The sequence below is a fragment of the Pediculus humanus genome, genomic scaffold (assembly GCF_000006295.1).
Source record: "Pediculus humanus corporis 1103172108299 genomic scaffold, whole genome shotgun sequence".
In the NCBI taxonomy this organism is placed as follows: domain Eukaryota; kingdom Metazoa; phylum Arthropoda; class Insecta; order Psocodea; family Pediculidae; genus Pediculus; species Pediculus humanus.
In genome coordinates, this window is record NW_002987868.1 from 55178 (window position 1) to 79562 (window position 24385).

General features: G+C 39.6%; 1 protein-coding gene across 1 annotated transcript; it reads right to left on the reverse strand.

Moving 5' to 3' along the window:
- Positions 1-13279: 13279 nt before the first annotated feature.
- Positions 13280-22972, reverse strand: Phum_PHUM565670 (uncharacterized protein; the record flags this gene model as incomplete). The annotated part of the gene is made up of 8 exons (XM_002431985.1): positions 13280-13946; positions 15249-16089; positions 16181-16641; positions 16719-17038; positions 17685-17930; positions 18017-18265; positions 21870-22006; positions 22798-22972. The coding sequence occupies 8 exons, from the start codon at positions 22970-22972 to the stop codon at positions 13280-13282; spliced, it is 3096 nt and encodes a 1031-aa protein (XP_002432030.1).
- Between the last annotated feature and the right edge of the window lie 1413 nt (positions 22973-24385).

Genomic DNA, 24385 nt, shown 5'->3' on the forward strand with positions numbered 1-24385 from the left:
ATATGTGTAGTAACAACGAAAGTCAATTCAGTATCTGAATCTTTTTTTTTACTTTTCTATTTTATACGAACAAAAAGTTGATAATTTGATTTTTATTTTTTATTAAATAAAACAAATGGAAAATTTATTGAGAATTTTCCCGTTTAAATATAATTCAACCTTTTTTTTCTGTACGACCAACAATGCAACAAACGTTTGTTTTAAGTAAATAATAATAATAATAATAATAATAATAAAGTATATTCGATTTTTTTATCGTACGAGGAAAACGAAATAAAAAAATTATTATTATTATTGAAAACCGTTTTAATTATTGTTCGTAATTTATTCGTTCGCCCATTCATTCATTCATTCATTCATCCATCCATTCATTCATCCATCCATCCATCCATCCATCCATTCATTCATTCATTCATTCCTGATTTTGTTTGGAATTATTATTACCGATAGAATAAATTTTTATTTGCGGTTTTGTTTTTTTTTTATTTTTAGGCCGATGAATTTTCCAAAGATTTGTCTAATAATAACAATAATAATATATTTCACAGGGAGAAATCGGGGGGGGGGGAGAAATAGAGGAAAAACTTTATCATGCGTCGTAGTCTCGTTGTTATAAAAATTAAAACGTTGACGTTCTCATCATCATCATTATCATCATCTCTTTCTATTTTATTTTCATCCCGGAAAAATACGTGGGAGAAAATTTGCGTTGGCGGATTCCAGGTTTTAATGAAAAAACCCCTGGATGAAAAGAAAGAGAGAGAGAGAGAAAGTGGAAAACAAATAACACAAAAGGAAAAAAATAAAACAAAATGGCGGGAAATAATAGACAACTTATCTCCAGTTTCGTTTTTATTTATTTATTTATTATTATTATTATTAAGTACAGCTGACGAAAATTTATAATAATATTAATAATAATAATAATAATAATAATAATAATAATAATAATAATAATAATAATGTTTTCAAGAAAAATTATAATTATTATTATTATTAATATTTTGTTTTTTTTTTAAATTTAAATTTAAATTTTGAACTAAAAAAAAAATTTAATAGTAATAATAATAATAATAATAATCATAATTACTATGTAATTAAATTAATAATATTCAAATTGAATCACTTTGAAGCAGACTACGTGTTGCGAGTGTGTGCACTCTTTTAAATTTTTATTATTATTATTATTTCACTTTCATAATCACAACAATTCGTCTTAATATTTGTGTCGGAGGTTTTTCAACATTTATTTCAGGTCCCTTATCCCTAAGGAATAAATGCCTGAATATCAGTGATGCTACATGCCTGATGAATAGGTTACGTCTATAACGTACGACATCACAACGATTCTTGTAAGTCTTATCGAGACCATCTTATTTGATGGAAACGAGTTATCTCCTGAACTCCTGGGCTCCAGTGACTGACATCTATGGAGGGGCCAGGAACAGGAGAAGTGAAATTCACACTTTGTCACATTGAGTTTTTTGATATCTCAGGAGAAATGCAAATTTATGCACTAATCCCTCCGAAGAGGGAGTGTGGGGCTCGGTATGGAATGTAAACAGCCTAATGTGGAAATCCATACCCACTAAAACTCCTGAGCATGTCGCAACAGCATGGCTTACGGGAAGAGGGGAGGAAGACGCTCGTGGGAGTAGAACTTACATTTCAGTCTCCCCTCTCCGGTAAGCCGGAACGTTACCGTTCCACACGATTCACTTATGGGGAGATCCACCCTAATCTTCGTTTCGTCTTCACCTCAAAGATGAGAACGCATCTCCCAGGACGTTCGGCAGTCCCTTTCGGGAGTGTCGTCCGGTCCTTCGCTTGGGGGGAAAGAGATGGAAAACTCGCGTTTTCTGAGAATGCGATCGGGGTGGGGATTTAGACTAACCGTCGTCGCCTGTAAAGGGTAAAAGTTAAGAGTTTTCTTTTTCTTTTTGTCCGGAGCATGCGACGACATGCCCCGGACTTTTCACGTTTGCGTTCGCGGTCCTCTTTCGTCCGCAGGACCGCTTCCGTAAATCGCGAAATCGCGGACCATTCCCGGGGTCCGCGAAGCAACGCAGATCGACAGGTCGGGTCCGATGACTCCGACAAGCTGCTGCCTGTGTTCGTCCCACGAGGGACATTCCGCGACCGTGTGCTCGACGTCGTCTTCGGGCGCACCACAGAACCAACACTCCGTCGTTTCCTCTCTGTCGATGCGCGCCAAGTACGAGCCGAACACGCCGTGATCCATGAGGACCTGAGTGAGACGATAAGTCAAGTTTCCGTAATCCCGCCTCACCCACTGTCCCACAAGGGGGCGACGACGATTTCCCCGCCGTACCGTTTTTTCCCGTCGTCGAAGCGTGCCTGCACGCTCGGACCGTGCGATCGCGAAGTTCCCTGCGGAATCGGGCTCTCTTCGGCCCGCCGCGACCCCGCTCGCGATAGAAGACGAGTCTCTCCACCGCGACGAGATCGAGCGAGGGAGTGCCCGACAGAAGGCAAGCCACCTCCGCCGCGACGTCCTTATACGCCGTCGCCGCTTTGTTCAGAGACGTCCTTTAGAGTTGGATGTCCCTCTCGCGAAGTGGCCGCGACGCCACCACCGATTCGGCCCACACCGGTACTCCGTACAGAGCCACGGAGTGGACGACCGTCGCGTATAAGGGCGCCTGACCCGGTCGCACAGGTTCGGCATCAGGCGCCCTAACGTTGCGGTGACGGCTCGAATCTTCGGTCCGAGGTGCGCCAGATGTTCGCCGAAACAAAGACCAAAATCGAGAACCGAACCCAAGTATTTAAGCGAGCCTCCCGTGCCGATTCTCACATTGTGTACGCTTAATGAAATGTTGTAAGGTCGCGGGTTTCGGGTACGATGAAACCTGCACGCTTCCGTTTTCGGTAGAAACACCCGAAGTCCAATGCCCCCGGATAACCTCCACCGTCGCGAAAAGCCCCGTTTCTGCGCGTTTGCCAACCTCCACCCACCCGCGACCGGTCTCGAGGAGCAAGGTGTCGTCAGCGTAACAAGTCAACGATACGCCTTCGGGAAGAACGGTCCGGGTGAAACCGCGGTCGTAGGGATGTTCCACAGGAGTGGTCCTAGAACCGATTCCTGGGGCACGCCGCAGAACACGTCCGCCCTTCCGGTCGTTCCGTCCGGTTTCTCGTACACGATCTTCCTCTCCGAGAGGAAGGAACCGATAATTGATGTCAAGTAGTCGGGGACGCCAGTCCGTTCCTTATCGCGGACCACGATACAGAATTGAACGCGTTTTTAATGTCAACTGAGACGGCGATTGTGATGCCGCCCCGACGAAGAGTGGCCAGATTGCCGGATTTCGGCGCACACGTGGTCGAGTGCTTCGGTCGTCGAACCGCCCGCTCGGTAGCCGTACTGATTCGGAGAGAGGTTGATCCTCCCTCCCCCTGATCGTAAGTGTTCGTCGATTCGGGACGCGATCACGCGCTCAAACAACTTGCCCTCCGCGTCGAGAAGACAAAACGGCCGATACGCACTCGGCGTCGTCGGATCCTACCCGGTTTGTCTAGCAACACGAGGTTCGCTTCCTTCCACGGTGTCGGAAATGTCAGCACTCCCGCGGAGTCGCCGAGAATGTGGTAATGCACGCCGTTCGAGGCCGCATTGAGGTGGAGGCGAACCTCTCCTTCCGTCACGGCGTCGCGATTTTCGTCGAGAGGGAAATCCGCCGGGAGAACGCGAACGGTTTGATGCGAAGGAAGAGCTCTGCGATCAATTCTGCGAGAAACTCCTCCGTCATGCCGGCCGTCATCGGTCCCGACGAACCCCTCAGTTTATTTGTCACAAAACGGAACGGGAGAGCCCACGGATCCGAATCCTTTTTCGCGCAAGAGTTCCTTTCAACACGCCTCCTTGGAACTTCATATCGCTCGGCGAACCCGGACCCGTAAAGCCCTTCACTCCGCCTTAAAACTCGCGAGTACTTTGTCGTTCACAATGTTCTCGTAATATCCGCCCTGTCTTATCAAAAGCCTTTTTCTGCCGATGAATCGGCGACGTGCGAGGCAGGACTCCTTCCACAACTTTCCTATCTCGCCTGTCCACCTGTAATTTGACTGTTTCCGCGTCTTTACGCGCGAACCAACCCTCTTCTTGCAGGAGTCCGAGATCCGTTGTAAGTCGTACCGGACTCCCCGCGTCATATCGTGCACGCTTCTTATCGCGCCTGGAGCAACTTCATTTCTCCAGGCCACAAGAGGAAGAACGGCGAGTCGTTCTTCGTCAAACGATTTCAGGCTTCACCTGGGTGGGACGACGCGAGGTCAGTCGGACGAGGAAGCCGCTACTTCCGAGCTCCGAGGAGCCCCGAACGAGAACGCCACGTAAGCGTGGTCGCTCAGGAACTCGAAGTCGGAGAGGACCTTCCATCCGGAGACCCGCTCCGCCGACGCGTGGGACGAAACCGTGAGATCGATCGTGAACCCGCCGGTGGATCGCACGCACGTCTTCCCTCTTTTCTTGTTGCACAAGATGAAGCCTCGTCAAGCCACTGTCTGAGCAGTCGGCCGCGCGCGTTGCAGGTAAATACTCTCCACGACGTGTCTTTCGCGTTGAAGTCCCCGGACATGGGAATCGGACGAACGTTTCCGTCCCCGCACCGTTTCCTTCCTATCTCTGAATTTGGGACAACGCGAGCCTAAATGTCCCGGGTTTAGGCATCTAACACAGATGATCCTGCGTTTTGGCAGCAGGACCATCCTCGCACGCACCCACTCGACGACAACCACGCCCACCTCCAGGAGCACGGACGCGGCGGCAGTCGGGACAGATGCGTACGCTGACGAATAGTATTGTGCGCCTCCGCTGGTCGGGAGACGCACCGAGACGTCGATAGCGAGCACCCCCCCCCCCTACCCTCTCTAATTCCGTTGCGATCATCAGCGACGTCGTCGACTCGCAAAGACCATCCATGCGCAGGTCGACTCTCTTTGCGGGACAGGTGACCGTGACCCCCATCGACTCTGCTTTCTTCCGATTCTTGCGGCCAGCTCCGCCGCCTTGGCCGCCTTATCTTCCCCCCGTATTTCGATGACTCGCCCTCCCGCTGCTGACGGGCGAATTTTGAGGGAGCCGATTCCCAATTCTTCCAGGTTAATTTTTTTCGCGCGCGGCAGTTAACTTAATTAGTTAACTTACTAAGTTAATTAATTAAGAAAATGAAGGTGTAAAATAAGGTACAAACAATGGAATATTTTTAATACTTTTATTGACAAAATATGTTATAATGTATCAGGCTAACATAAGTAAAATTGAGGTGTAAAATAACACACAATCAATGGATTCACACTTAAAATCAGGAGTACAAACAAAAAATCAAATAATATAAAAAACTTATTATATTACAATAAATTATACTAAATTACACAACTTTTGATATTTATGTAACTTATAACTAAAATATTAAATAAAACTTATTAAAATTATTTTAAATAAGTTGACATGACGTAATGATGCATGCCAACTGATTCAGTTATTTTAATCGTTCTTATTATTATTATTAAAACAAAAACTAGTGACACGACTATTTATATAAAATAATTTATTTTTAGTTTCAAATTAAATATCTATAAATATAAATGTAACATAAATAGGAGGAAAAAGTAAAAATAAAACGAATAAAATTAGCAACAACCTTTGTTACTTAAAAATAAAATAGAAACAAAAAAAAAAATAAATTAACAATATCAGAGAGAGAGAGAGAGAGAGAGAGAGAGAGAGAGAGAGAGAGATGGAAAGTCAGCTGATAAATGTTTACAAGTAAGTTTGTGAGGCAGAGAGAGTGAGAGAGAGAGAGAGAAGAATTAATAAAGAACTGTTTGATAACTGATAAGGAAAATTTAAAAAAATTTTAAATAAAGAGGAAGACGACGGATGAAAAAGTGTAAACCTTTCCACACGAAAAGTTTTTTTAATAATAATAATAATGATACTTAACCCCCTTTTTTTTAAAACCTTTTTTAATCCTTTTAACCCGGTTTTTTTCAGGGAAAATAGGAGGTAAGGAGAATGCGATTAACCTTAATAAAATGATTTAATTAATTATATTTATTTATTTTTTTATTTTAAATTTTAAAACGTTCTACTACCTACATTAGACAGCCATCTTCTCCCCCTCTCTCTCTCTCTATAAGTTTCATTCACTCTCTTTCTTTATCTCATTTTCTATTTTTTTTTTTTGTTAACCCAGGAGAAATGCAGCATTTTGCACTAACCTCCCAACCCGTTAGCAGGGAGAGTGTGGGACTCAGGCGAGGCCATTACCCAACGAAAACTCCTGGATGCGCTTTACTGCGCTTTTTTCTCGGAGAGGAGGGGTGGTCGTAGGAGTATGACCCGCATTTCAGCCTCAATCTTTTTTTTTTTGATGACCCAGGAGAAATGCGGTTACGCACTAACCCCTCCTTTTTACGGAGGGAGTGTGAAGCTCGGTATGGATGTAAAGAAAGCCTCACCGGGAACCCATATCCATTAAAACTCCTGGGCATGTCGAAACAGCGTGGCTTATGTGAAGAGGGGGGAGATGCTCGTGGGAGTAGAACTTACATTTCAGTCTCCCCTCTCCGGTAAGCCGGAACGTTACCGTTCCACGCGATTCACTTATGGGGAGATCCACCCTAATCTTCGTTCCGTCTTCACCTCAAAGATGAGAACGCATCTCCCAAGACATTTGGCAGTCCCTTTCGGGAGTGTCCTCCGGTCGTTCGCTGGGGGGGGGGAATGGAGACGGAAAGCTCGCCTGCTTCCAGAGAATACGGCCGAAAGGGAGGATTTAAATTAAAACTTTGCCATCTGAATTAAGGATACATTAAAAAAGACAGTGAAGACGTTTGTTGACCGCATTCTCTTTTAACGGGTAAAAAGACCAAATGAGGGCAAGACAGATAGAGGAGACCGACTGGGACCGCCGATCTCCTAGAAATTCGAAAGAAGACTAATAGACGACGAAGCTTTCGTTCGTCGCCGCACCTCGCTAATCAAAGACGCCATTGTCGTCAGCATTTTCGTCTTCGTCCTCCTCCTCCTCCTTCCGACGACGATGACGTTTCCTCTCCCTCGACCGATGACGAAGGTCTGGAACCACTCCTTCATCCTCCTCCTCTTCCTCTTCTTCCTCTCCTTCCTCATCAATGAGATTTCTTTTTCTCTTATAATCCTAATCTTAACCCTACTTGCCCGGAGCATGCGACGACGAACTCCGGACTTTTCGCGCTCTTGTTCTCGGTCCTCTTTCGCCCGCAGGACCACTTCCGAAAATCGCGAAATCGCGGACCATCCCCGGGGTCCGCGAAGCAACGCGTCCACGAGGTTGTGGATCGACAGGTCGGGTCCAATGACTCCGACAAGCTGCTGCCTGTGTTCGTCCCACGAGGGACATTCCGCGGCCGTGTGCTCGACGTCGTCCTCGGGCGCACCACAACCAGCACTCCGTCGTCTCCTCTCTGCCGATGCGCGCCAAGTACGAGCCAAACACGCCGTGATCCCTGAGGACCTGAGCGAGACGATAGGTCATGTTTCCGTAATCCCGCCTCACCCAGTCCCCAATTCGGGGGCCCAGGGCGACTACGATTTCGCCGCCGAATCTTTTTCTCCCGTCGTCGAAGCATGTCTGCCACGCTCGGACCGTGCGATCGCGAAGTTCCCTGCGAAATCGGGCTCTCTTCGGCCCGCCGCGACCCCGCTGGCGATAGAGGACGAGTCTCTCCACCGCGAAGAGATCGAGCGAGGGAGTGCCCGACAGAAGGCAAGCCACCTCCGCCGCGACGTCCTTGTACGCCGTCACCGCCTTGTTCAGAGACGTCCTTTGGAGTTGGATGGCTCTCGCGAAGCGGCCGCGACGCCACCACCGATTCGGCCGGCACCGGCACTCCGTACAAAGCCACGGAGTGGACGGCCGTCGCGTACAATCACCTGGCCCTCGCCCGCAGACCCCGCACGTTGGGCATCATGCGCCCTAACGATGCTCTCGCGGCTCAGATCTTCGGTCCGAGGAGCGCGAGGTGTTGCCCGAAAGTGAGACCCGAGTCGAAGGTGACCCCCAGATACCTGAGCGTCCTCCCCACCCCGATCCACACTCCCCCAGACGACAGTGCCAGGCCGTTGGGAAGCCGATTCCTCGGACGGTGGAATCCGCAGGCTTCCGTTTTCGGTAGAGACACCCGGAGTCTGATGCTCCGGATGACCTCCACCGTCGCGTCGAGTCCCGTTTCGGCGCGATCGCGAACCTCCGCTTACCCGCGACCGGTCGCGTGGAGCAAGGTGTCGTCCGCGTAGCAAATTAGCGAGCAACCTTCGGGAAGGACGGTCCGGGTGAGGATGCAGTCGTAGGCGATATTCCAGAGAAGCGATCCGAGGACCGCCCCTGGGGCACGCTGCAGAAAACGTCCGCCGTTTCCGTCGTTTCGTTCGGCTTCTCGTTCGAAATCTTCCTCTCCGAAGGGAAGGACCCTATTAACGACACGAGATAGTCGGGAACGGACATCGAAACCAGTCCATCCCATATCGCGGACCACGGAACGGAATTGAAGGCGTTTTTCACGTCGATCGCGACTCCACCCCGGCGGAGAGTTTCCTTTATCTCGTCTCGGACTCGAACGAGCGCGTCGATCGTGGAACGGCCCGCCCGGAAACCGTATTGATTCAGGGTGAGGTCATTCCTCCCTCCGTCCGCCCCCATTTGACCGATTATCCGCGACGCCACGACGCGCTCGAACAACTTACCCGCCACATCGTGAAGGTAAATCGGCCGATAAGCGCCGGGCGTCGACGTGTCTCTACCCGGTTTTTCGAGCAGCACGAGGTTCGCTCGTCTCCACTGCTCCGGAAACGACGCCTCTTCGAAACACGCGGTGTAGAGCGACGAAAGACGCAAACACATCACCCCGGCAGACCTGCCGAGGATCCGATAACGCACGCCGTTCAGGCCCGGAGTCGAGCGCTTCTTGGAGGCCTCGTCGAGGAGGATGCGAATCTCCCCCTCGGTGACTCGGTCACGTTCGCGGTCAAAAACGAAGTCCGCCGGAGTGAACGCGTAAGGCGTGACGCGAGGGAAGAGCTCCGCGATCACTTCGGCGAGAAACTCCCCCGTCATGCTGACCGTCAGCGGCCTTGACGGACTCCGCTGCTTCTTCGTCACAATGCGGAACGGAAAACCCCACGGATCCGAATCCACTTCGCTCAGGAGCTCCATCTAACTCTTCTCTCCTAACCCGCCACTCCGCTTTAAGCCCCAGCAAAATTGAGTCGGACATGATTTCATCGTAATACCCTCCGCGACGGAGGAGTTTCCTTTTCCTATCCCCGAACCGACGACGGGCGAGACAAGACTCCTTCCACAACTTTCCGATCTCGTCTGTTCATCAGTATTTTGGTCGCTTGCGCTCGTTTGATCGCGAACCGACCATCCTCATGCACGAATCCGAGATGCGCCGCAAATCGTCCCGCATTATTTGCGCCATCTCTTTGGCGTTATTTGTTCCCGAATCAAAATTGGGTCTTCGCCACGACTCCGCGGCGAGACACTCGACTAGCTTCTTTTCGTCCGTCGACCGCAGGCTCCACCGGGGCGGAACGACGGCGCGAGGCCCACCGAACTGAGAGGCAGCCCCCCCGAACTTCGAGGAGCCTCGAACGAGAACGCCAGGTAGGCGTGATCGCTCAGGGATTCGAAATCGGAGAGGACCTCCCAGCTGGAAACCCACGCCGCGGCCGCGAAGGAAGAAACCGTGAGATCAATCGCGGACTCGCCGGTGGCCCACGGGCAAGTTTCAGCCCCCATCTGGTTACGCACGGCAAAATGACGCGAATCGAACCACTCCTTGAGGAGTCGGCCGCTCGCGTTGTTCCCGTACCCCGACCAGGAAACATGTTTCGCGTTGAAGTCGCCGCGGACGCGAATGGGACGGGACCCCCCCCCCGAACTGATCGATCTCCCTCGCGAGCGGGTGCAAGAAATTCTCGAACTGGCTGACGGAACGATTCGGCGACGCGTAAGCAGACACCAGAATCGCGTTTCCCCATCCGACCAGAACGAAACCTTCCCCCCCGACAGCTCTCGAGGCCTCGGCGTCCGAACCGAGTTCGAAAAAAATATTGCGGCCGCACCGCCCTTGGATCCGAAAGAAGAACCGTCGCGGCTTTCCCCCTTTTCGAAACGGCGTAGGGTTCCGAAATCATGACTACGTCGACCCCCCACTCGCCCACCTGATTGAGCAGTAGGTCTTGCGCCCCCCTGCAATGATTGAGATTGACTTAAAGAAACTTCCCCACTACTTTGAACTCTTTGAGTTACTTTGAACTCTGAGCAGAGCCATTCGTTCTCGGCTCGCACGAAGAAGCTCGCGTCGCACCATTTCCTGTTTGAGCACCCCAACGGTTGGCTTTGCCCCTGACCGAAGGCGCCCAGCACGAAGGGCCGTCCAACCGGTGGTTAGCCGGACGGCCGGCCTCCGCGTACGCGGTGCATCGAACGGAGTTTGCACAGTCACGCACCCGGTGCCCTGCCGCTCCGCACCTGAAGCAACGCTCCTGAGCTCCCTCGACCATCTCCTCGAATTTGAGACACCGCGCACCCAGGTGCCGGAGATTCAGACACCTGAAGCACACGGCCTTCCGCTTCGGCGGAAAAACCACCCGCGCTCTGACCCGCCCGACGGTCACCTTGCCCGCCTCGAAGAGACCGGACGTGGCAGCCGCGGGAACGGGGGCGATCCCCAGTCGCAGTCGTGCGCCCCCTCCAAGCGGAGGACGCACCAAAACGTCCGAGATAGAACATCCGCCCGCCCTAGACAGCGCGAGAGCGACGTCGTGCGACGTCGCGGACTTGCAGAGACCCTCGACCCAAAGGTCGACCTTCACGCGGGGCACGTCGCCGTGACCCCCATCGGCCTCACGACCTTCGAAAGCTCCGCGGCCAACTCCGCCGCCTTGGCCGCCCCGTTTTTCCCCTTGATCTCGAAGGCCCTCCCCCCATTCGCGGACGGACGAATCCTAAGGGAGTCGATTCCTAATTCGGTAAGATCCACGCGAACCCTCGCGGCGGCCAAAACGGCGTTTTAATTTTCGGTGCCGAAGCGGCAGCCGAAGCCGATTTCGGGTTTTTCCCTTGGGACTAAGATGGCTCCTGCACGTCCTTCCGGGAGGGAGCAGGAGCGACTTCATTGACTTTTTTCCTTCCGTCTGTAGCGACCCGCTTCGCGCTTTTTCCCCCCTTACGCAACCGCACCACGACGAAGCCGTCCTCAATGGCTCTTTCGCCGTCGTCTTCGTCACGGACGCGAATGTCGGCATGAACGACCTCTCGGATCGCAGCGCCATCGGCGAGGTGGCCGCGTCCCGGGACGCAGTCACCTCTCCCGCGTTCGCGTTCGACACTGCCGACCCTTCCGCGCCCGAGTCTGAGGTCACCCCTAGATATTTCAAGATTCCCCCCATCCTTATTTTGCTGTCCTCCAGCCTTAATGCCAGATTCCGCGAAAGCGGGTTCCACGAGCGATGAAAACCGCAGGCTTTCGTTTTCGGTAAGCACACCCGCAGACCGATGCCACGAATTGCCTCTACCGTTGCACCCAAACCTAATTCAGCGCGCTCTCGAGCCTCGGCTCAATGACGACCGATCGCCGGCAGAAGAGTGTCATCCGCGTAACACGTGATCGATACACCTTCAGGACGAACTGTTCCGGTGGGAACGACATTGTAGGCAGTGTTTTACAGCAGTGGTCCAAGGACCGACCCCTGCAGGACGCCGCAGAAAACGTCCACCCGGAATCCACATTGGTACGAGGAAAGATCATATCTCTTATCCCCATTTTAAGGTTCGCGACAATCCGCGACCGAAGATGCGCTCAAACAACTTGCCCTAAACATCAAGAAGACAGATTGGTCGATACGTATTACGTGACGACGGATCGAGGTTCGCAGACATACGGTGTAAAGTACCGAAAGGCGCGCACCCATAACTTCAGCAGCCTTGCCAAGCTGTCCGCTTCTTCACAGCCGCATCCAGGAGACCCAGATTTCACACGCCGAAACCTCCTCGCAGTCTTCCCCCACCCGAGTCTGTCTTCGGGAACGCAGACGGCTCGACACGTGGAAAAACTAGCCGTCAATGGCCCCGACGAACCCCGCAGTTTATTCATTACCAGTTGGAACGGAAGATCCCACGAATACGAGTCCGCCTCCCTCAAGAGCCTCCTACGAACACCTCTTACGTCATAAGTTCATAAGAAATTTTATTACTTTTTTTTTTTATATTATGGACTTATTAAAAATAAAATAAAAAATTATTTTACTAATTAACATAATTTATTTATAATTTATGTATTTATGTATATATTTATTTATTTAAATAAAAATTCATAGAGAACCAACATTTTATTTAAAAACCCTGATTTAAATAATAATAATAATAATAATAATAATAAAATTAATAAATTTTCTCTTATTTTAAATAAAACAATTATCATTATTAATATTATCAATAAGTAAAAAATAGTCTGTGGAATATAATTAATAAAAAGTCACGACCTGATTATTAATAATAATAAAAATGGCAGAAAAATTTATTTTATTTTTTAATATATATATAAACACTATTTTATTAATTATTATTATTATTATTATTATTATTACTATAAGTATTATTTTTATTATTAATTGCTACCGGTAATACATAGATTTAAGTGCACTTTTTAAAAAAAAAAGAAACTTCATTTTCGAATAAATAAGATTGTCTTTATTTATTTATTTAAAAAGGAAAAATTATTAATATTATTATTATTATTATTAATAACGGTAATAATAAATTGTGCGAATTTTTATTTATATTGGCAATTATTATTATTATTATTGGTTTATATTAATTAAATATATAAAAATATTATCAATATCATTGTTATTATTATTTATTTTCAATTTTTCTCCTTCTAACGTTTGGCATACATTTTGTTCGGTTTGTTTATTTAATCTAAAGAAAAATTTATTTATTTATTTACTCTATGAAATTTAATAACACTCTACGTATATATATATTTCTTTTAATAATTAGTACTACCGTTAAAATTATAATTTTGTTCCTATCTCTCTCACTTCCTCTCTCTTTCTCTCTCTTTTTAATTTCGTTTTAACACGTGACTTTTTTCTAGTACCACTTTTTAAGAGGTCGCGCCTTTTATTTACAACAATCGAACGGATTTATCAAACCGTCGATTCTCGTTCGATGTGTATAAACTCCACAGACTGTCTCGTTTGTCAGGATGACATTGTAGAATCAGGATCGAGTAACAAATCATCCGTTAATATCCTTCTCGGTCCATGATTGTTTTTATATCCTGTGGTGGTTCTCCCACCGCCTTGAATATTATTATTATTATTATTACTTTTACGATTTCTAAATTTAAACGTTATGAATATTGATAGGAATAAACAGAAAAATGTTATTATGGCGGCGGAAGCACCCAAAACGGCATACATTCCACCAGGTATGAGGGTGATAAATTTATGAGCAACTCCGCAGTGTATTTCGGATTCGTCGAAACCCGATGGACAATTATGTCGTCCATCGCACCACAATGATTCGCTTATGCAAGCATTTAATTCTGGACATTTATATTGGCAATCCCAAGGCAATGACGTATTCGTATAATTTTTCCCTATCAAATCCTCCATGTGATGTTGTTTCAAATAACTTCTTCTCGTTCTTGATATTTCCAACCAATTGACTTGTGCCACGCCTTTTTCAAAACCAATAAATTCGATTATAAAACTCGGTGGACGCGGTGGTTCCAAATGAAAAATTGGACCGTTTTGAGACGATGATGATGATGGTATCGATGGAGTTGAATACCATTCTTCGGAAAATATATGTACGGCATATGGACGTGAATTTGGTTTTTGCGGACAAACGATACGTAACAATCTGAAACAAACAAACAAACAAACAAACCGTAAAAAATATTCAATAAACAAAGAGAGAGGAAGGGGATGGAGAGAAAAATTTTATTATTTTTTTTTTCCTACGAAAAATATAATAAATTTATTTATTTTTATTATTATACTTCTTCTGCCACGACGATACGTTTTCCACATTTAAAGTCCACACATTTTTTAAAACTCACGTTTTATATTAAATAAAAAAAAAAAAAAAATTTCAACTTTAACCTTTTTCCTTAAAAAAAAGTTTTTTCTCGTCGTCAAGAATTTTAAATTAAATTAAAATGTGAAAATCGACGTGATTTTATTTATTTATTTTTGTTTAGACAACAGCAACAGCAGCAGCAGCAGCAACAACAGCAATAGTAATAAAAAAATGATTTCTTTCTCTCTCTCTTTCTCTCTTTTTATTTTTTTAAATTATTTAATTTACGATGGGAAAAGAAAAGAAGAAAAAGAAGAAGAAAAAAAATTGTTTTATGAAATTAAATAAGGGCAAAGAAAAGAAAGAGAGAGAGAGAAAGAAAGAGAGAGAGAGAGAAAGAAAGAGAAAAAGAGAGAGAGAGAGAGGAAGAGAGAAAAAAAGAGAGAAAGAGAGAGAGATGAGGGTCAAATAATATGAAAAAGATTTTTACGATTTGAATTTCCCACGTACAAAAATTGTTGTTTTTCCCCTTTCCCCCTCCTTCCCTCCTTTCCCCCTCCCCCTTTTTGGAAAAATTTTCCATAAAATAATTAACCAAAAAATTAGTTTCAATTAAATTCCAGGTCCGAAACCGCCACCGCCACCGTCACCTTTTACTTTGTTTTAACGGGGCCCTAAAGGTTAATTAATAAAAAGTTTTACCGCGCACACACACACACGCATCATCCTCTCTCTCTCTCTTTCTCATCAATCTTTTCCTTTACCTGATATCTCATCCCTTAAACAACAAAAAAAAAAAGGATTTTATAAGAATAAGATTATCAATAATTAATTTTTAACGCTTTTGGGACTTTTTTCTAAACCTTTTTAATCTGTTGTTGTTGTTGTTGTTGCTGTAGCTGTTGCTGTTGTTGTCGTCGTAACAAAAGGATTTAAAGTTGGAAAAGTTTTTCGAAACAAAAAAAAAAAAAAAAAGGGTTAAATTTGAAAACGTTTCCAATTAAAATCTGCGGGGTAAAAGTTAATCCCTTGAGAATGATAAGGTAAAAGGTTTTATTACACACTTTTTACCCGTGATAAAAAAGGGGGGAAGGGGGTTTTATTAATGATAATAATAATAATAAGTAAATGTTATTCAATTACCTCGCCGGTTGTCCGGAATAAATCAATATTCTATTTTTAGTCGGACATTTTCCCAAATCATCCGGATTCGGATCGAAATCCATGAATGTACCCCAAGTCAATAAAAACAAACTCATGTTTTGATAACCCTCAACGAGCCATGGAACCCCCTGACAATTGATATCCATATTTGTTGTGGGTGGATAAGAAAATGAAAATTCACCCCCGGAACCACCAACCCTTTGCCTCCTCGTACATTCTGGACTTTTTATCAATTCGAATTTAGCATTGAAATATAAATTTAAAAAATCATCAGTCGTGTTAAATTTAGATATTTTAAAATGTATTTCAATTGCTTTCGATGAGAATTCCATGACTAAGGACCGTTCGTTTGTCGTATTGTCACAAAAACAAGAATGTGGAATGATTAAATTTCTCCAGGGAGATGTAAATATCGAAAGTTGTACGATTCTATCCGAATTTATATCTCGTAAACATTTCGACCTTTGACTGTGCGGATCGATAGTTGTTAAACACGTGTTATCACCACCACCGCCGCCACCGAACGACGCGTTCAATATGGTCAATTTAACACGTTCGGACGGAGAACCTTCGATCCTGTATATGCATGATAAATTTTTAGCTCCACCTCTTCCGTAAAAGAAAACGTTACGGGGTGAACGTATGAAACCTTTTTTTTTACGACGATAAATTCTCAAACATGGCGAGTAATCTTCGGTTTTTTTAACGTTCCACTGTTCTCCACCTAATCTCGTATCAACAAATTCGTATTTTAATTTAAAAGACACTGGATGTAGGGCGGTACCTTTAACTGAAAAAGTTTGAACCATTAAATCAGGACCTGGAACGAAAAGCAAAAAAGTTATCAAATTAAATAAAACTTAAATAAAACAAAAACTTTTTATTATTATTATTATTATCATCATCATCACCTAGCGAAAGGTAACTTTCACGTAGAGAACATGGCCGCGTTGTTCTTGTTTCGTTCGATAAAGATGAATGATCGCAAAGTTTTGGTAAATCGAAATTACAATATTCTCCCAATGCAAACGAATGACTCGCTTTTCCTCCACCATCCCATATTCTTAATCTCGTTGTACAATTCATGACGTCACTTAACACTAATCTATTATTTTTCGTTTCCGGCGTTTTGGGTTTTTTTTCCGCTGTTGGTCCCGTGTCTTGAGTATCTTGTATAGGTATCAACGCTTCGTAAAAATAACTGACGAAATATATCCATACCAAATCTCCAGGCATTCCATTGAAACGCCACGTGCAATTCGTGTTGGGTGGTAAAGTGTGACGTGGACTTATTATATAACCAGATCTACCTTTTGATTTTAATGCTATTACGTCACCATCCGGATTCGTGGCGTTTATCCAAAAATGACACCTTTCGCGTAAAGAAAAAAATGATTGGAAAATTCTTTTAAAAAGAAAAACTAAAAAATGAAAATGATTTTTACAAACTTTTTAGATTCTCTGACAAAATCTAATGAATCGGAATCGGCAAAAACGACATCGACATCAAGTTCGAATCCTCTAAACGGATATTGATTGTTTAATGTCGATTGAAATGGAACGCTGAACGGTGTCGAACGGAAAACGATGAGCATTTCCGGTCCTCGTGACGTCACTTTTGGTAGCCAATCACCCCCGCAAAATTTAACAAGTATCGGATCATCCGTTGATGAACCGTCGTAAAAAATTAAATGATCTCGACCTTCTGAACAATCGTTCCATGTGTGTAATTCTCTTGTTTTGTTCATCGAAGCAACGACTGGAGATCTCTGAATAATTAAAATTAAATCGATTTTTCCAGAATAAAAAATAATAATAATAATAATAATTTCAATGAGGTTGGTTGTAATATGAAAAAAAAAATTAATAATAAACTTTTCTTTTTATTTTATCGTTTATTATTATTATTATTATTATATTTTTTTACGGGCGTTAATTAAAATTAATAACGTCTGGAGAAAAATAAAAAATAATTTTCAAGTGTTTTTTTTTTTGCCTCCCCCTCCCTCCCCCCTTATCCGTGTTAATAATAATAATGAAAACTCCTTTTTCCGGTTTATAATTATAAATTTTATTAATGATGATTATAACGAATGGTTTTAATAATGATAATGATAATAATGGGGATAATGAAAGAAATTTAAGAGGGAATTAAATTCCAGAAAAATTTTGCGGTTTTTTTTTTTTTTTTTGGGAAAAATAAAAAACGCCCCAAAATCGAAAGTGAAAATTTTTAACGCCCTTAAATTTCCGGTTGAAAAAAATGGGGAGGAAAAAATTATTATTATTATTATAGGTTTATTAATTTTATCCAAAAGTTTTCCCAAAAGGGTGGGAAAAAAAGGTCGCGTGGTGAGTCGTGGAGAGATCTTCTCTGGAGAATTCGAAAAAAGAAATAATAATAATATTACTCACCTTTATTTGAATTTTATATGAATTTTCTTGTTTGACGGAAATCATCGCGTGTTTACATGTGGGTACGATTTTTTGTCTCAAATTTAAATAACACGTAACGTTTCTCGGATACATTCCAGGAAAATTTGGACTTTGAAGACGGCATTTTTTTTTAGAACATTCGTAAAATATTCTACTGCAATAAGTACCCGGTACTGGTTCTCCACGTTCGAGCGGTTCAGACGGATTTCCATACCTTACGACGGCCTTACGACAAACAAATAAAATTTCATAACCCATCCATAATTTTCTCCAAAATATAAACGTTCCAAAACAAAAAAAAAACTATTCACCTCGTCATCTTTTAAAAAACGATATCGGATTTTAAATAAGAAATTTGAATTTTCGTAAAAGTGAAAAAATTTAATGGTTGCCGTTATTGTACTCGTTTCTGAATAATATATTGGTAAACTTGTTGCAAATCCACACCAGGATCCTCCAGTAAATGGACGTCCCAATTCCATAATTTGCATGTAACCATTTGGACAAGCATCGTAAGAATATTCATTATATTTTCCTATGTGGAAAGAATCGAACAATAACTGAAAATTTAAAAAAAAAAAAAAAAAAAAAAACCGAAAAGTTTAACGAAATGACCTTTTTTTACAAAAAAAAATTATCCTTATTCCTACCCTGTGTCGTATATAAAAAAAAAAAACGTTGTCGTAATAATATATTCAAACCACGTATATAAAATTTGAATTTTGCGGTTAACGGTTAAAGTTAGTTTATATAAAAACCTTTTCATTATTTCTTTTTAATATCATATTTATATATATATATATATTTCTCGTAGATTTTCACAAATGAAAAGAGAGAGAGAGAGAGAAAGTAAATCTTAGTGAATAAAAACGGATATTAAAGGTAAAGTGAAAAAGGAAATCATAGAGAAATGAAAAACTAGAAAAAATTACATTTATATATAAAAGTCGTTAACCGTTAAAAATGATGATAAAAGGAAACGATAATTTTTTTTTTTTAAAAAAAAGCAGAAGAAAAAAGCAGAAAAAAACTACATTTGATAAAAATTGTTTAAAGTTTTTTTAATTTATTAATTAATAATTAATAATAATTAATTTTTTTTTTTTTAACTTGACGATAAAACGTACGAAAAAATCATAATAAATTTTAACGAGTTTTACGGTACGGGGAAAAGAAAAAAAAATATGGCGGATAATATGGCGGATTTTTTTAAAAAAAAAAAAAAAAAATTTGTAAATAAAAAAAACTTTTATGTAAAATTAAATTAACGACACGGAATCAAAATATTTTTTTTTTTTTAATAAATTAATTTAAAACGCGAAATTTATCGAGTTGCGTCAATGTCACGCCATCAATTTTAATAAAGGTTATTTAAAATAGTCGTGGCAGGAGAAGGAGGAGAAGGGGAGGATGGGAAGTGGTAAACGACGATCCTTCCACCTCATTCTTACGTCATATCGTGTTTATGTTATATTTGTACTTGACATTTTTCCCGTTTTGTAAATTGTCATTTCTTTAATTAATTAATTAATTTTTTTTTTAAATATCGATTCGTTATTTATACAAAATCGATTTAAATTTTAACGTTTTATTCATTTTTAAGGTTTTTTCTTTTTAAGGGTTAAAAAATAATAAAAAAAATTTCCCTTCGTTAATTAGATTAGTTTTTTCTTGACTACGGAAAAGTAATTAAATTACAAAATATATATAATTTAAAATCTAGATTTGAGTTTTGAATGTTTTCTTTTTTTTTTAAAAAACAACACTTTTTTTTTTATTAAGTTAACATTTTAAATAAAATCCTTTAATTATTTTTCAAACAACAAAAAGAAGAAAAAGGACGAGAAAAAACTTTCTTTCTTTCTCTCTCTCTCTCTTGTTAAATTTATGTAAATTGAAAATGTCGGACGACGATTAAATTATATAAAATAATTTAATTACACGCATGCGCAATTTAATTAAACGTTTTTTATTCATTTTTTTTATGAGTGAATTTGTTTTTAAAAAATATATATAAAAGTTATAATAATAATAATGATAAATTTTATTCAATCAAAATAAAAAAAAGGGGGGCGGAAGACGAAAACAAAAACCGTTTCGACGTTTAAAAAAATTATAAATAATAAACTTACCCAAAAACTTAATTATAATTATTATAAAGATTTAAAAAGTAAATTGAAGAAATGAGTTTTTCTTTTTATAACGAAACATTTATAATAAAAATATTTTAATTTAAATCCAAACGCGAAAATAATGAATTCAACAACAGAAAAACAAAACTAATCAAAATCAACGTTTTCGAACGCGCGACGGTTACGATTTTATTTTTACTCTTTCCATCTCCCCTCCCCCTCCGCCTTTTTCCAAAAATTAATTTGCAACGTGATAAAAAAACCTGTCACTGCCTCCAATATTAGAAAGATTAATTGATACATAATAATTGATTTTCGTTTTTTGAGGATCGCGGAGGCTGTGACGTGACGTCATAATCGTATTTAACGGATTTTAACGGTGATATATAAATATACGAAAAGGACGCGAATTTATATTTCATAAAAAAAAAAAAAAATTTTTTTTTTAAATTTTATTTTGGTCACGTAATAAATTATTTAATCGGTTGACCGTAAATATAATTTTAGACGTTAAACGTTTTTTTTATTATTATTATTAACAAAGTTTTATTATTGGATTATATATATATATATTTGATATTAAATTTGAAAGAGGTTGAAATCGATTGGAAAACGATCGTTAAATTTTCAAACGTTTTTTTTTTATGTTTTTCACTTGTAGTTTTTTTCAATATAATAATAATAATACACGAGTGTACATAAGAGAATTTTCATGGGGGATCCCGAAGGTAAGAAATTTCAATTTTTTTCCTTAAAAATCTTTTTTTTTTTTTTATTCGTGCACATTTTAAACGTGACGTAATGGATTGTATAGATTCGATACGACAAATAAATGGCGGGAGGGGAGAAAAAAAGGAAAAAAAAGGAAAAAAAGGAAAAGAAAAGAAAATCTTTTTACCTTAATCTGTTAACCCAACATTTAAATTTTTTTTTTTTTTTTATTCAAATTGAACGCTTTATAAATATTTTATTTTTATCCAAATGTTTTTTTTTTTTACCCCCGTAAGGGCCCCTCATTTTTTCCATTTCTACCTTTTACTCATCTTTCTTTCATTTTCACCGCCTTCGCGTTTTTTTTTTTTTTTTTTTTTCGTTTTCACAATAACGTAATATTTCCATTGACGTCGACGAAAAGGAAAAGAAAAAATCGGATTTTTCATTTTCAATTTATATCGTCAAAAAACCCCGATTTATCATTACCATAAAATTTAAATTTTATTATTGCGAACGTGAATAAAAAAGGAAAACTCATACTAAACCTACGACATCGGAATACTTATTTCAACAATAGATAATACGAGGTTAAAATGCTCTTAGATCTGTGAGAGAGAGTGAGAGAGAGAGAAACAAAGTGGAAGCAGAATAAATAGAAAGAGGAAAATAATATGGGAGAAAAGTGGTAGAAGAAATGGGGGGGGGGAAACGAATACGAATCGGTTTTAGTTTACTTTGGATTTTTCTTCTATGTGTGTGAATTATGTTTTTCTTTGTTTCATGTTTTTAAATATTATTATTATTATTATTATTGATTCTTATTAAAAGTTTTTCAACGAACGAACGTGTTTAGATTTTATTTAAAAATCAGGTCAAATTATTTTAAATGGAAGCAAAAAAAAACAAAATGTCTTTCGAAAAACTTGTGGAAACCAAAAAAAAAAAAAAATTTTTTTTTTATTCCCGTTCACCCGAGGGTAACATTAGAACGTTATGTGTATAAACCAAAGGGCCGTTCGGTGTGTTACGTAAACCTCCATCACGTCATAATCGAGTTTGGTAAAATTTTTTTTCTTCTGCTTATTTTTCAAACGTCTGCTACTCTATTGCCGGATACATAAAAAAAAAAAAAAAATTCCACGAACGTAACAAAAGCTGAACGAGGTTGAAAGGAAACTTTTTTTTTTTTTTTTTTTTTGGAAATATCGATTTCGTTTTATTAAATTGTTTTCTTTCTTTTTCTAACCGAAATTTTGATAGTAGATGATCGTCTTCCATCTTTTTTTTTTTTCTAAAGTTAAATGAACTTTTTTCTTACCTGTATAAAATCACCGTAATTGTGTCCGTTTGCTGTAAATGTCAGATGACATAGAAAAGGTAAACGATCCGAACGTGGTTTTGGCAATTCTAATTCGTAAGTCGTACCAACATCTCCGTAATACGTTCTGTTGCAAGCTGAAACAAAAACAAAAAAATAATAACAACCGGAAATACGTCATCAAAAACGTCACATCGTTCTTATTTTTCACGTTTCGATTATTTTCAAATAATAATAATAAAATAAATTATTAATTAATAAATTTTCGTTTTTCATAGAGATAAAAACAAAAGGAAATAGTTTATTTTTAAAAATTTTAACGGTTCGTTTAACGTTTTTCTTTCTTTTTTGTTTTTTTCATTTATTTTAAAGATTTAGTCACAATGATCAACATCAGACATGTTTATTATCTTTTGTTTTATTTTTCCTCTCCATTTATTTCAAACGGTTTTCTTTCTCCCATCTTTTTTTTTTTTTTTTTTATAAAAAAGAAAAATCAATTTCCGTTTTTATTTTTCTTTCATTAAAAAAACAAAACAAAATAAAATATTTATTCTCATGTTAAACTTTAATGTAAATTTTATAATTAATATTGACGTCGTCGTGGCATTAGAAAATTTTAACTTTCTTCCCTTAAAATAATTTAGGATAAATCAAATTTAATTATTGTTGTTTGAAATCATGTTTGACGTTGACACACACATACACACACACACAGGACAAACACAAGTTTTAATTAGTTAAACATAATTATGTTACAAATTCATAATAATAATAAAACATTCTAGAAAATTATTTCTCTCTCTCACTCACTCACTCACTCTCTTTCTCTCTCAAAAAAAATTATAATTAATCAAAACAAAAAAAAGTTATCAAAACGTAATTAATAATATTTTTAAAAAATAAGTAAAAAATAATTTGATTTTACCTGTACAAAATGGCGGTTCATCTGATTTATCACCGCAATCGTTGATTTTGTCACAGTAACGATCCAATCGAATACATTTATTATTTTTACATGGAAATTCGCTTATTCTACATCCGGGAACCGGTTGGACGATTATAATACATTCGGACAGAATTAAAAATATTTTTAAAAACATCTAAAAACAACAACAAAAATAATTTATTTCGTTATTTAAAAAAAAATCCGCCATTTTGATTATTTACTTTTGATTATTACGTCACGAATAGAATCGGATATTATTTTTAATAAAAAAAAACCGTTAAATTTTATTTTATATACATAGAATATAAATTAATATTTTGACGTGGCTTTTAAAAATCAAATCGTGTGTTTATGTTTATTTACTCTATGGATTTTTATAATGATTTAATTTATTTAATGTTTATCTTATGTACGTTCGCGAAACTAAACTATTAACGATTTTTAAATTTTTTTTTTTTGTCAATCTTGAAATTAAAAAAAAAAATGATTTGATTCGTTAATTAATTAATTAATAAGTTTAATAAAAAATATGATTGTTTGTTGTTTGTTTGTTTGTTTGTTTGTTTTATAAAAATAAAATAAAAACGATTTATGAGCTTAGGAGGAGTTTATGAAAAAAAAAATAAAGAAATTTTATTAATTGTTTCAAACCCAATAAAGAAAAAAAAAGGGGAAAAAAAGGAAACAAACAACAACCGTTTGTACGACAAACGATAATTTTTTTCCTTTTTTTTTATGTTCTCATCATCACTATTCAAGCGAACAAACATTTTTTTTTTTTTTTAAAAAGATTTGCATAAAAAATTGTGATTCGAATAATCGTAAATTTTAAAACTTTTTTTTTTTAAATAATAAAATATTCATAGGTTTTTATCCTGAAGGGGGAAGGGGAGGAGGAGGAGGAGGAAGGAAAAAAATGGCGTTAATGAAAATTAGTTCGAAAAAAAAAAACGTAAAAAAAAAAATAAAATAAAATAAATCTCTTTGAATAACTTATGATGATGATATCTTTAGGGCGTTAATTCAATTTTTTTCCTTTTTTTTCGCTTTTTTTCCTTTGTAAACGAATTTTCTTTTCGGACTATTCGTTTCCGCCTCCTCCTTTCCCCACCCCGCCCCGCCTCATCCGCCCAGGGCTGGTAACCCCCCCGTTTTTAACCTAAAAAAAAAAAAAAATAGAAAATCCCTTAAAAAAAGGTTACACATAAATTTATTTAATGTCAAAAAATTACGTGGTTAACAAGTGTAAAAATTATTTATTACTTAATTATTATTATTATTATTATTATTATTATTATTATTATTAATATTATTATTATTATTATGGGAAAATCCTTTGTTTAAACAATGTGTTAACCCAAAACGTACAGGCTTAAACCTTTAGTTTGTTTTACTTCCCTGGAGTCATTTTTACCCAAACCTTTTTTTCACTCACCCCACCTCGCACTTCTTCCTTCTCCCTCCATCTATCCCTCCACCACCCACCCTCCTTCTGCATTTTCTCAAGTTTTTACATTTACAACCTGTGGTAAAAAAAAATAATAAAATGAAAATTTTTTTTTTTTTG